Below are 12,508 nucleotides of genomic sequence, written 5' to 3'. Positions count from 1 at the left end.
GATATCGATCATGATAGTGTATTGGAAATTGGATAAATGATGACTCATCACTTAGGGCGTTAAAAAAAAATTATTTTATTTCTGTATAATTAATCACTTATTCGTAACGTATTCTAAATAAGATTGCAAATTTTTACTTTATAAATTTACTCTAATTAGTACAAAATTTCTTAAATACAAAAATATCCTGATCATTTTGACATATTTTTTTGATTTTTCCCGAGAACATAAGTCAATAAAGCATTGAATTTACACGGTGAAAATACATTAATTAATTCCTTAGCTTTATCAGTAAAATGCTTGAGTTATCATTGATTGACAATCATTGGTGATAAGGCGGATTTAGAAACCATTTAAATTCCATTCTTGCTCTCCGTTTTTGTTATAAATTTATTAATCGTTTCTATTTTGCAACTTTTTTAAAATTATATTTTTCTTTTTTGATCATTTTTTAAATGCAAATTGGTTCGCCTGAATGTGGGGAGGGGGGAATTTCCATTTGTTGATTTTTGCACTCATACTTGTCAAGCTCTTTTCTATTTCTTATTATCGATAACCGTTAAACTGTTTGATTAAAATTTCATTTATTTATTTTTTCCACAAGCTATGTTTTATTTCAAGAAGACGTATGAGAAGTCATATTTTCTAAATATATCTGTTGCATATTTTCATTAATTCTATTTCAGTGTCGATTTTTAATTCAATTTCCTTTTCACATTTTGCGTTAAATTCATTCCCTTTCAAATATTTTATTGTGTAATCTGATATATTTGTATGTAAATTTATTTTAATGGTTGCATTTCGAGATTGGAATGTTAATGAGTTCATTAAATTAAAAAAATAAATATGCAAAGGAGATTTTGGCAGCAAATTGGTTTGAAATTTTGTAGAATATAAATTTGAAATCAAAACAAAGATTTGATTTGATATAAATTTAATTTCCAGATTCTCGTGTGTTATTTGTTTTTTTTTTTTTTGATAAGCTTCTCAATTCACTTTTCTTTATTAAACAAAAATTTTTTAAACTGAAAAATAATCATTCTAATATATCAATTTGTTATCACAAATGTTTTTCGATATTTGATGCGTATTTTGATCATCGAAATTTGAAATCAATAAACTATGAAATCATTGAATTTTATTAAGATTAATTAATTATCGAAATTTCTCAATTTGACATACTACGTAATTACGATGCAATTTGAAGGAAAAAAGGTATTTTAAGGAATTGAACCCATTTGAATTAGAAATTAATTTTAAAACAAAAAGGAAAAGATGCGTCACAAATAGCCAACGAAGTGATAATTGTTTACAAAGAGTAAAATCTAAATATGAAATCATATTGCTAGAAAACTGTTGCTTATGCAAATTATTTAAGAGATGAATTTACTACAGACACTGACTACATCCATTTCTTGCGCATCCTTAAAAAAGAATCTGAAATCAGGAATTTGGATATATGAAAACAAAAATTGTAATAGAATCTCAAAAAGCTTTTTTTATTTCATGAATTCTGGAAATTACCGTAACTTTGTCAACTTTATTAATTATTAATTTATTAATAATTAATTTCTTCCGATTTATTAATTGTTAATCCACAATTTTTTAATTGCTTCTGCATAGGCGCAAAATGGCAAAATTTTCAAAATAATTGTTATTTAACTTGCATTTAATACTGTAATTAATTATAATGTATTATAAATGTTCCAATAATGTGATTTTCACAATTCATTGTCAATTTTAACTTCCTTTTATGAATAACTGTGAACAGAATCCGTTTTTGCATTCATTACTTAATTATTAAAAAGTATTTGAATTCAAACCTAATTAATTGATGAGAAAAAAGGAGAAGAAAATGTCCTACTCGATCAGTGTCACATATGTCTAGCTAGATTAAAAATGATTTGTTTTGTGTCATAAAAAAGAAAATAAAATTTTATCTTGTTCTCCTTTTTTCATTCACATTCATTATCAAACAATTCCCTTTTGAGATGAATTTATTAACACATTACTATTTATCAGGGTTTTCGTTATTATTTGAATATTTCACTTTGTTCCATTTCCAGGTTAAATTTATTTCAAAATATTATTTTCAGGTTTTAGGTCATGTTTATTCCATTATCCTTTTACAAATTTCTGAAGTATAGTTTCAATTCTATTCCAGTATGTCATTTTAAGTTTTGTTATAAACAACGCTTTTTTTTTTATTTGCAAATCTATTTATATATTTGCATTTCAATTACATTGAGCCATATTGTTTTTTAATTTTCAATATTTGAATTTATTAATGTTAAATATTTGATGAATAGTTTGTCAAGTAATTTTGAATTAAATTATTGCTAGCTAAGTAACTGATGATTTAACTAATTAAGCGCAAAAAGAGTAATTGATCCGCTGTTAATTAAAATGTAATAAATGAGTAAATTTGCAAAGCAACAAAAAAAAGTGTTATTTTTAACATAAATGATATTTTGAAATAAAATTGCATTAATAATTTAAAATTTACTCATACATTTACAAAAAATTTGAGGGAAATCTAGTAGTACAGTAACCATAATTACTATAAATACAGCAAACAGTAACCATAATTACTATAAATACAGCAAACAGTAACCATAATTACTATAAATACAGCAAACAGTAACCATAATTACTATAAATACAGCAAACTTTATCAGAGTTTTCATTATTATAAGTGATAAATAATCTAATTCCCAGTTTCTCTTACATTCTATAATTTTATGAGCAAATAACTCATCCCACTCTCTATTTTCGATAAAATCTATTAGATTTTTTATTTGAAAAAGTTATTCGATATTTTCACATTCACAATTTTGTAATAAAAATGATCTGTGCAATCAAGAAATATCTCTCAAGCAGACAGTTATCACTTTCGAGTTGACAGAAAATACTATGTCACCAATTTAATTAATGAACAAGTAGTAGAAATAATACATTTGTTAAATGAGCCAATCAATAATTCAAAAAAAAAATCGTTGTTCGCATTCATGTCACACATGATACAAGTTTAATTCTCTTTTCATATACCATAGCTCGGTACGGTAGTTTCATTAATCGACGATACGATATAATTTGTTTGTTACTGTTATTTCACACGGATTTATCGCTTCTATTTTTGCTCGTTTCCTTTGATTTATCATCCTTTTCATTTGCGCATTAAATGAAAATATTCGTCGATTTCAAAATTTTGCGCTTGTTAGCAAATGGAGGATATATGGGTTAATTAAAGTCGAATTTAATTATCGTAGTATAAATTTGAAAGTATCAGCCTAGATCGTCTTTGACCAATTATAATGGTTAGAATAATACTTCTTATGTGAATCAGTTATTCATTTATCAATAATTTGCAATGACCAAATGACCATTCTTACAATTCAGGTATTCATTTATCCTATTTGTTAATAATTTGCAATGACCAAATGACCATTCTCACAATTCAGGTATTTATTTATCCTATAAGCTTAGCTTAGCAAATTAATTGTATTACAAAGTACGAAGATGACCATATATTTTTTCCTATTTAATTCTTTATCAAACCTTTAACATTGCTTATTGGTAACCAATTCGATCAACGCATATATCTATCAAAAATTCATATGAAACTTTGATCATTATCAATTTCCTATTCTAATTTATTCATTAATAATCCAGACTAATATCCAACACTTTCCTTTGCTTCTTATAAATGTCAAATTTTATCAAATGATAATTTCACTTCAAAGACATATTGGAATAATTCACAAAGTAAATATAATCTGAAATATCGCAATTAATTCTAAACATATCGGAATTCCATCAGCTTTTTTTTTCTTTTTAATTTCGTCGTGTATGAAATGGAAAAGAAATGAAGTAGTAAATGAGTAATCAAAATTATCAGAAGATGATAAGAGATGAATGCGTCAACACTTTAATATTTTCTTATTCGAATGAAATTTGTACAATTTTCTATTGAAAATCAACAGAAATATTATCATCATAGTGTGGCATTAAAATAACAAAAATGGTAATTTTTTCTGATATTCAAGTTTATCATTTTCAGTTCTTTCACTCTTGTAGTAATTAAATGTAAACTTATTGCTATCTGGAATTTTCCCATTTCAGAAATGCTTATAAGAATTAAATCATTTTCAATCGATAACAATAATATCGATGTATTTGAGTTTGAATGATTTGATTATTGGAAAATTGAATGTTACAGAGTGTGATATGGATTAATGAAATTATACTATCATCTTCCAACTACAAACAACTCGATTTATCTTCCAAACGGTTTACTTATCATTTCTTTTCGTTTTTTTTTTTTTTTTTGCAAAATATATTTATTGTAAAATTTCAAATTTTAATTAAATTTTTGGATCAGCTCAATAGCACACGAACTGTTTTGATTATTCCGGTAGTATACCGGATTATTTTTTGATTATTCCGGTAGATATCTCTTTTGCTTAGGAGATGATTATATTATGGGTAACTGAGTGGAATTATTCTGATCTATTCTGAGGATCTATTCTGAACATTCCGGTACCATAAGATCTGTTTGATCATTCCGGCAGTATCGTCTGTTCTGAATATTCCGGTAGCATAAGATCAACTTTGATTTTGATTTTCTGTTAATCAATACAACTTTCCACTTAGTTATCCATAATATACTCATCTCCTAAGCAAAAGAGACATCTCGAAAGTTGTTTGCAACCTATGACATCATAACGTTTTCATTTGTTTCACCTTTCGTTTCTTTCATTAATTAATTTTGAAAAATGTAGTTAATATCTTAAATCCTTGAGAGAAACAATTTTTTTGAAATTTAAAAGCGCAAATATGTTGCTAATAGTTGCATAAACTTTTAAGAAATTCAAATCTTGGGTTTTTTAAACCTCACATTTTTTTCCCCACTCTTCTCAAATAACACAGTACTCGAGATGAATATCGTATATCTTGTGAATACAATGATCCGAAACTGATTCCATTAATCTGTAGGACAATATATCGAAATGAATATCGCATATCACTATATATTACTTGATGTCGTGAAATAATAATGATTACCAGATAATTTATTTGCCGAGCTCAGAGATTGGGTAATTAAACTCCAATCAAATCTATTCAAATTCAAGAAGCGCTAACTTAGTGCGAAAGGGTTTGTCAGGGAGTCGATTTGTCTTATGAATACGCAACAGTAAGGGATATTAACCTTTATCGTGATAAGAAATTGATAAAAATCCGCCAATATCCGTAGAAGCGAAGAATAAACAGAAGAAGCCGATCACCTTCAAAGAGGAGAGCAGCTCCAAATCTCCCCCGGATTTGGTACCCGAGATTATATATGTTAAGAAATGGGAGTGGTTTACATGAAGAATTCAAGTATCGGAAACACACCGGATATGGTACAAGCATTATAACAAGATTAAACAGAAAGATTAACATGGGAAATTAAGGGTTTAAACATAAGGATGCAAATTGGTTAGATAAGATAATAATAAAAAAGTGTGGGAAATAATTTTAAGGAATGTAGATATGTTAAAAGTGATTCATAGTATCGTTAGCATTAATTTACAGTGTGAATGAATTTATTTGAGGTTTCGTTTTTACGACACTTGACAAGCAATAATTCCTTTTGTCGGGACCTACATCGTAAAGACAACTTTCATGCCGGTGTCAGTTAGTTGCGTTTAAATAGGTTTCATTTTCCAGTAAAAGTTTAAGTTTTTTAATTGGACCAATGTAAGGATCAGTTGTTATCATAGAAATTATCAGTTAAAAAAAAACTTTAATCTTATAATTCTACTTTATGATAAATTCAAATCTCATTTCAGATTATCAAATTCTGATGATATCCAATATTATCAATTTATGTCAATTACCAGAAATAATTTGCGACAACTAATACAGAATATTCTGTTGAAAAAACCAAATGTGATGAATTCTTCTTGTCAACATGAACAATTTCACACATAATGCTTGTTGACATTTTCACATGACGATATTGAACTGATCGAAACATTCAATTAAAGGAAAAAAAACACGGTTATTTATAATTTTTTATATTTTATAAAGGCTATTTATAATAAACGATACTATATGTATCATCATTTGGAATATACAGTGCCGATACAGTATAAGTTCATCAAGAGTATCAACATAAAATTAATGGTTTTAATTAAAAATTTAATTAAATTAGGGAAATTATATTAAATGAAGGAGAGCAATAGAACAAGTAACTGATTTTGTATTATCAGACTGAATGCAACATCATTCAGTCTAATATTTTAGCATTAGATGTCATTAATGTATCAATTAATTAATAAAAAGCAAAAAAGCTGGAATCTAAAAAATTAAATTTTTGAACAAACATTTATTTGATTTGCGCCAAACTTTCTTTGTCCAAATTGGTTTATTTTAGCTGCAAATGCAAAAATGATCGAATATTTTTGCGATCTAATACTAAATTTGAATAAATAAAATTCAGGCCTTAATATTACTGGCCATTCTTGCATTCAGTATTACCTGAACTTTAATTTAATTAAACTTGAATTTTTAATTTTTATTATTTCAAATGCACAATCTTACCGTATTCACAACTTTTTCCATGTAGGAGATAAATCATCAAAGTTACAAATGTAGGAATAAATGAATGGAAAAGTTTTAAAACGAAGAATTCAAACGGTCAAAGATTTCACCCTTTTTTTTTTCTTACTAAATCATCGAATTTTGATTGTAATTTAAGTTACCTTAATTCATAATTAAAGTAACTTAAATTACAATCAAAAACGCTTAAAAATTCATATTTAAATCAATCTAAAATGTAAGCATAACATAATTTAAGCCAATTTAAATTGCTACCCAAATTACGAATTTTCTTTTCACCATTTTTTAATTCTTACCAATAAATGAGGAATTTATTTCATATTGATTTAATTAATGTACTTTAAGAAGCATTTGAATGATACACATTTGCAGGAAAATGTATCATATCCTTCACCTTTCACTATTTAATTCACTTATCAATATTTTGTAATTAATTGTTTATCCTTGGCAATTAACATAATTCGTGGACTTTCTTCTGGACAATTAATGGAAATATGTACCTGTCCTATCCATCTGAAATACAAAACATTAGTCTTGTATACTTTTGAACAATGAAAGAATGGACAAAAGCTTTTCATAGTTATTAAGAAAAGATAATGATATGAAATAAATAATGTCACAGTCTATGTTTAAGTTTGAAAAAGAGCCTAATTTTAAAAGTTTCGTCCAAACTATTCAGGTAAATCATGAAATTACTACAAGATCACATCCATAAATTTTTTTTTTTTATAAAAAGTAGAAACAATAATGGAAAGTATTGAAAATTTTTTGCTCAAGTATTTATGCAGTTAAATGGGATTGTCGAAACATTTGTCGAAAATCCCACTATTGAAAGTATGATTTTTGACAGATAACAGACAACGATTTTTTGACAATTTTTGACAATATTTTTGACAGACAGGTGACAGACGTCGATTTGACAGTACTATTTGACACAATTTTTGATAAGACAGACACATTTTGACAGTACGATCTTTTGACAGTCATCATTATCCCTGTGTTAATTCGGAATATAATCAATTTGAAATCTATCCATTTTTAAATTATAATTTCAGTTGATTATTCACAAATTTATCACTGAAATTATTTGCCGAACATTTGCATATAATCGTGATAAGAGTTGCTTGTATCACATATAGAAATTGTGGTGGGACAAGTAATCCGAAATAATTTAATAAAATAGGTCCAGTAATTAAATTGCAAATAATACTAATAGATATTAAAATTTCATTTGAGTAAGGAACTTCAATCAATTCACTATGAACCGTTTAAAGTTTGGAATGAAGCATTAGCGCAGTTGAAGATTTCGAATTATAGTATTAATTGTTATCGCTAATAGAATCTGGCTAGTTATTAAAGTTTGACGTGAAATTGCTTTGCTATCATCCTGATAAACTGTATCCATGCTAACGTTTTCACGTTAGGACACGTAATGTTGGACAATAGCTAATTATTAAATGAATGAATCATCTTACATCATCCAAAAATCTCCCTTCAGTGCCTGAAAGTTTAACAATCAGATAAAATCATGCATGAATCATTGGTCTATCACTATCATTATCACTAACATTAGCTTTATTATCATTTATTTACAATGATATTGTAAATTTATGTTTTAACTATGTCAATTTAATCAATGATGAATTAATCTTACATTGATTACATACATCTTTCTACCAGTCTAATGATTATTTCGAATGAAAATTTTTGGAGTCTTATTTCTTTGGCTTTTATCAAACTGAAAAGACATACTGTAATCATTCGTTGCTAAATTTGTCCCGCATAATTTTATTTATCAATACGATATGATTATCTTTTCAACATTTGCAGTATCGTTTTAAATTTAGTTTCTTTTACACAAACATCATTGTTTATTATCTTCTTACATTTAATAATTTTTCATTCATTAGTGCATTATATCTAGAAATTACTATTCTTGCACATGTCCCACAATATTTGGAGACACTTTTTGCCTAAAGTATAGAAATTATTTGTCAATTTTATTGGTAATAACAATTTTTGGATTTATGCGTAAATCTAGATAACTCGGGAAAAAAAGAGGAAATAGAAAAGGAAATTGATTGGCTTCGTTTAGGAGTTTCAGAATTTTACCCCAAAAATTTCCGACTTGTGAATTATTATTGAAAATTTTTTTGAAGAAATTAAAAGATAGTAAAATGTTTTAAAAATTAAAAAAGAATCATCAAAAGTCTTTTTTTCTTGTAAAAAAAAGAAAATTCATCAACGCACTGATACTTGCCGATTCTGTTCTTCTAGCCAAGCAGTTATGATTTGATTCAATTCAGCAACCGTTACATTTACGAAATATTGAGTTTTTACCGTAACGATCGGAAATAAATGTTGCATATTACTGCTATCATCTTCATGAGTTGTATTTAAGTATACAAAGGAACATCGAAGAAGTAATAAAATCCGTTAAAACAATGGTTACAATTTGTCAATGAATATTTGTGATACCAATGAATATAATGAAATATATATACTGCTGAACAAAAATTTAAATTTCAACTGATCAGATTGATACATTTAAGTCAACTAACCATACTATTCAAAATTTGTATTCCCAACGTAAAAATTACTTCATTCTGAACGTTTTGATTAAAATATATATTTCAATATGTTTTCCTCTTTTTTTTTTCATTTGATCTATCAGGTTCAGATTTGCAAATGCAAACTGTTCGAATCATTTCTTGGAAAGATATTTTGTAAAGTTCACGCTACCCAGAATGTCGACAAGCCACATTCATGATATAAGGAAATGTTAGTGAAGTGACCGATAACCTTGAACAACTGCAACGTCATGATAATAGCATGCTACAGTGAAAAGGATGAAAGGAAATTGTCTGTATCCTTAGAGACAAGAGTTAAGGAAAAATTTTGGGTGGCTTAGCAAATCATCCCATCTCAAATTGTTTACGAAGTATTAAAATCAAACATGTTAAGCTCTTCACGTCTTTTGAAACGTTGCAAGTAAGAATATTTGGGAAATTCAAAATTTAACCTTGAAAATTCAATAATCAATGATTTCAAGAAAAAGAAACAAAAAAAAAAAATACAACAACCAACAATTGTACATAAATAATCCTTTTCAATACCTGAACAGAAGGACCAGTAATATGAAGATAACCTTTTTAAAATTGAAGGCAATGGTGGGAGTCAATAGATGAACGGTTTTTCTTAAACATTTGGCAATTTCAGATCATCGTTATTTCTTTTTAAGATGGTTTTGATGTTCCAGTTTTATAGAAAAGTGAATGTTAACTTGGCAACACAGGTTTGTTCATCGGTTTTTTCACCATAAACTGAGTTTGCATTCTCAAAAACCTTTTCCTGTGGAAAACTGATTTTATCTTTAACTCTTTGAATAACTCGGTATGGAAGGAGGAAGAACGTTCTCGAACAACATATGGTATCGCGGATCTCTCCTGGAAAGTCACCGAATATAACTATGACAAAATAATGAATGAAACATGGCAACTTTCTGATGGTATATTTTTTAATCTTGCAAGGAATACTGCACAATTTCAACTGAAGAACTTGTAATGGAAATGTAAAGTGAGCAAAACAATTCACCAATGAAGATTAGAAGATAAATGGAACCTGTGAAACAAGGAAGTATTGTGGAAGATCAATGTTTAAGCCACGCGCTAGGACATTAACTTCTTCAAGGTTTGACAGCTCAAGTGGCGTTGAAATAAAGAAAGTGCGTTGTTCCAAATCAATCGCCCTGATAAATCCATAACCGACGACGCGCAATAGTTCTACCTTATCTGGATTTAACAAAATCGGCATATCTTGATCGCCGAACAGTCTCTCATCCTTTAAATAAGCATACCTTTTAAATAATTCAGAACTGGAAAACTACACTTTTCACTTCCAGCAGCTTTAAAAATTCTACTGCTTGCTTCAAACTTAAACGAACGTGAAGCTGTCTAAAAGATTACATACCGATAACAAATTCAAGAGGGCCTAACAGCTCTATATTCTTATTTTACACGAAAGTTTTCACTTGATGTGTCTTGTTTCTCTATAGTTTTCTTTCCCCTCGTATCAAAAAATATCGCACATTAGCAACATAAAAGAAAAAAAATCCGTTTTCACTTTTTACAATCTCTCTATGTCTTATAGCTCGTATAAGCTCACGAGTTAATTCTGAATTTGTAATCGAAACGAAAAAGTGCTTGATTTTACCGGAAATAACTAATTGGAATTTTCTTTGAAATCAAAAAGTTCCTAGTTGTGTAAAAGTGTAAAAATATAAAACTGTTATATCTAAAGAAATCTGAATTACCATAGATCACTTCAAGTATAATAGATTGACTGACCAAAAAAAAAAAATCAACCTCTTCAGACTGACTGGTAGAATTACGAATACAAAGAGCGACAAAAGTACAATTCAAAACGGCAAATATATGATTTGCAGGAAATGGCTCATTTGTGTGCACCAACAGTGCCACACTGCGGAACATTACCGCGAAAGGAGTGGCATCGGCAAATGATTTTACGGTTGGAACGGGACATGCATGTGCCATATATGCCGTTATCCGGAGATTTCGTAAAATCGAAGAAGTGGAGATCATATGCCTGAATTTCATAAATTCCAATTTCACAAATCGAATTTTGCAAACCTAGGAACTATTCAGCCAATGAATACGGTTACATTGTGTTATATTTTGAAAGTGTATTATTGATGATTCATTGCACTTATTTTTATTGGCAGTATAATTCACTCAGTTTAGTGAAAATATTACACTTACAATATTCTTCCCTCTCCCTCCAAAAAACAAAAAGGGTGAAACAGATAAGGAAAAAGGAGGCTTATTTCCACTTTTCTGTGCAAAATTGCAAAAACCTGTCTTTTCAGCTTTTTTTATGGCTAAAATAACACTTAACAGGGAACGCCGACTTAATTTCTGTTTCATTTTGGATTAATACTTTTTTTTTGAATTTTGTCTGCATAGAAGAAAATTACGTAGGCTTTTCAATAGCATCGCCACAAAATACAAGCGGTTTTACACTTCCATTGATAGTAGATTGCTGAGCCTGAAAAAAAATGAAGCAACAGATTATCAGATACTTTGTTCTTTCGATTCGTGAAAAGAAAGATAAATATCTGATGAAGAGTGGTAAATTTTGCGAAGTGGAAAGCTTTCCTATGCAACACAATCTTAACTTTTATCGATATGCCCATTACCACGTAATTTGATCCTGATGTAGTAATAAAAGTAAACACAAAGTCCGGATCAAATAATTTCAACATTTTATCCAGAAGCGAAGCACCTTGTCCTGAAATTCAATTGCTTGGTAACAGCTACATTCAAAATCTATATTTCTGCATTTTTGGTCAAGATAACATAAACTCAATAAAATAATTTATATTTGAAAAAAACTGAAAAATTGTCATCAATAGCAATACCTTCAATCCATCCACAAGTATTAATCAAAAGTGCAGATGATGGGAGACTATCACTCAAGAAGCAACCCAAAGATTCTCGAAGAATAGCCAAATATGAACTTGAATCACCGTTCAAAGAAATTCTTCCGTAAAAATAAGTATCTGACAAAACGACCCGCTGCTGGAACGCTGGTGCACCTGAAAGTTTTAAAAATCAAATAACTTTTGTTGAATATACGAAGAGATAAATAAAAAAATTAGGAAGGGAGGGAGAGAGAGAGAGAAGGAAAGAAAAGAGAACTGGGAAAGGTTTAATTTCTCAGAAAACAACCACAAACGCAAGAAGCACCTAGAAGTGGCGAATTGAGCTTTATTAGTGAAATGCTTCCTGGTGGATTCATTTCTGGTTGCCCAACATCACAGTCAAGAATATATGGAGGCGGTCGACTTCTAAAATGGTAAAATTCGGAAAAAAATCATAATAAATCT

At 28.5% G+C, this 12,508-nt stretch overlaps 1 protein-coding gene across 1 annotated transcript in view; it reads right to left on the bottom strand.

Annotated features, from left to right (window-relative positions):
- Positions 1 to 9,725: 9,725 nt before the first annotated feature.
- The window catches only part of LOAG_16822 (hypothetical protein), a 6,348-nt gene continuing 3,565 nt past the window's right edge, over positions 9,726 to 12,508 (bottom strand). Inside the window, exons 9-14 of the mRNA XM_020449481.1 lie at positions 12,041 to 12,217; positions 11,819 to 11,910; positions 11,597 to 11,667; positions 10,968 to 11,208; positions 10,225 to 10,443; positions 9,726 to 10,049 (exon numbers count right to left, since the gene is read on the bottom strand). Coding sequence (XP_020307000.1) covers positions 9,882 to 10,049; positions 10,225 to 10,443; positions 10,968 to 11,208; positions 11,597 to 11,667; positions 11,819 to 11,910; positions 12,041 to 12,217 — 968 coding nt within the window. The 3' untranslated portion in view covers positions 9,726 to 9,881. The remainder of the gene's footprint in view (positions 10,050 to 10,224; positions 10,444 to 10,967; positions 11,209 to 11,596; positions 11,668 to 11,818; positions 11,911 to 12,040; positions 12,218 to 12,508) is intronic.

This window comes from Loa loa, assembly GCF_000183805.2.
Source record: "Loa loa unplaced genomic scaffold supercont3.21, whole genome shotgun sequence".
Classification (NCBI taxonomy): Eukaryota; Metazoa; Nematoda; class Chromadorea; order Rhabditida; family Onchocercidae; genus Loa; species Loa loa.
This window is presented reverse-complemented; position numbering and strand designations above follow the sequence as displayed.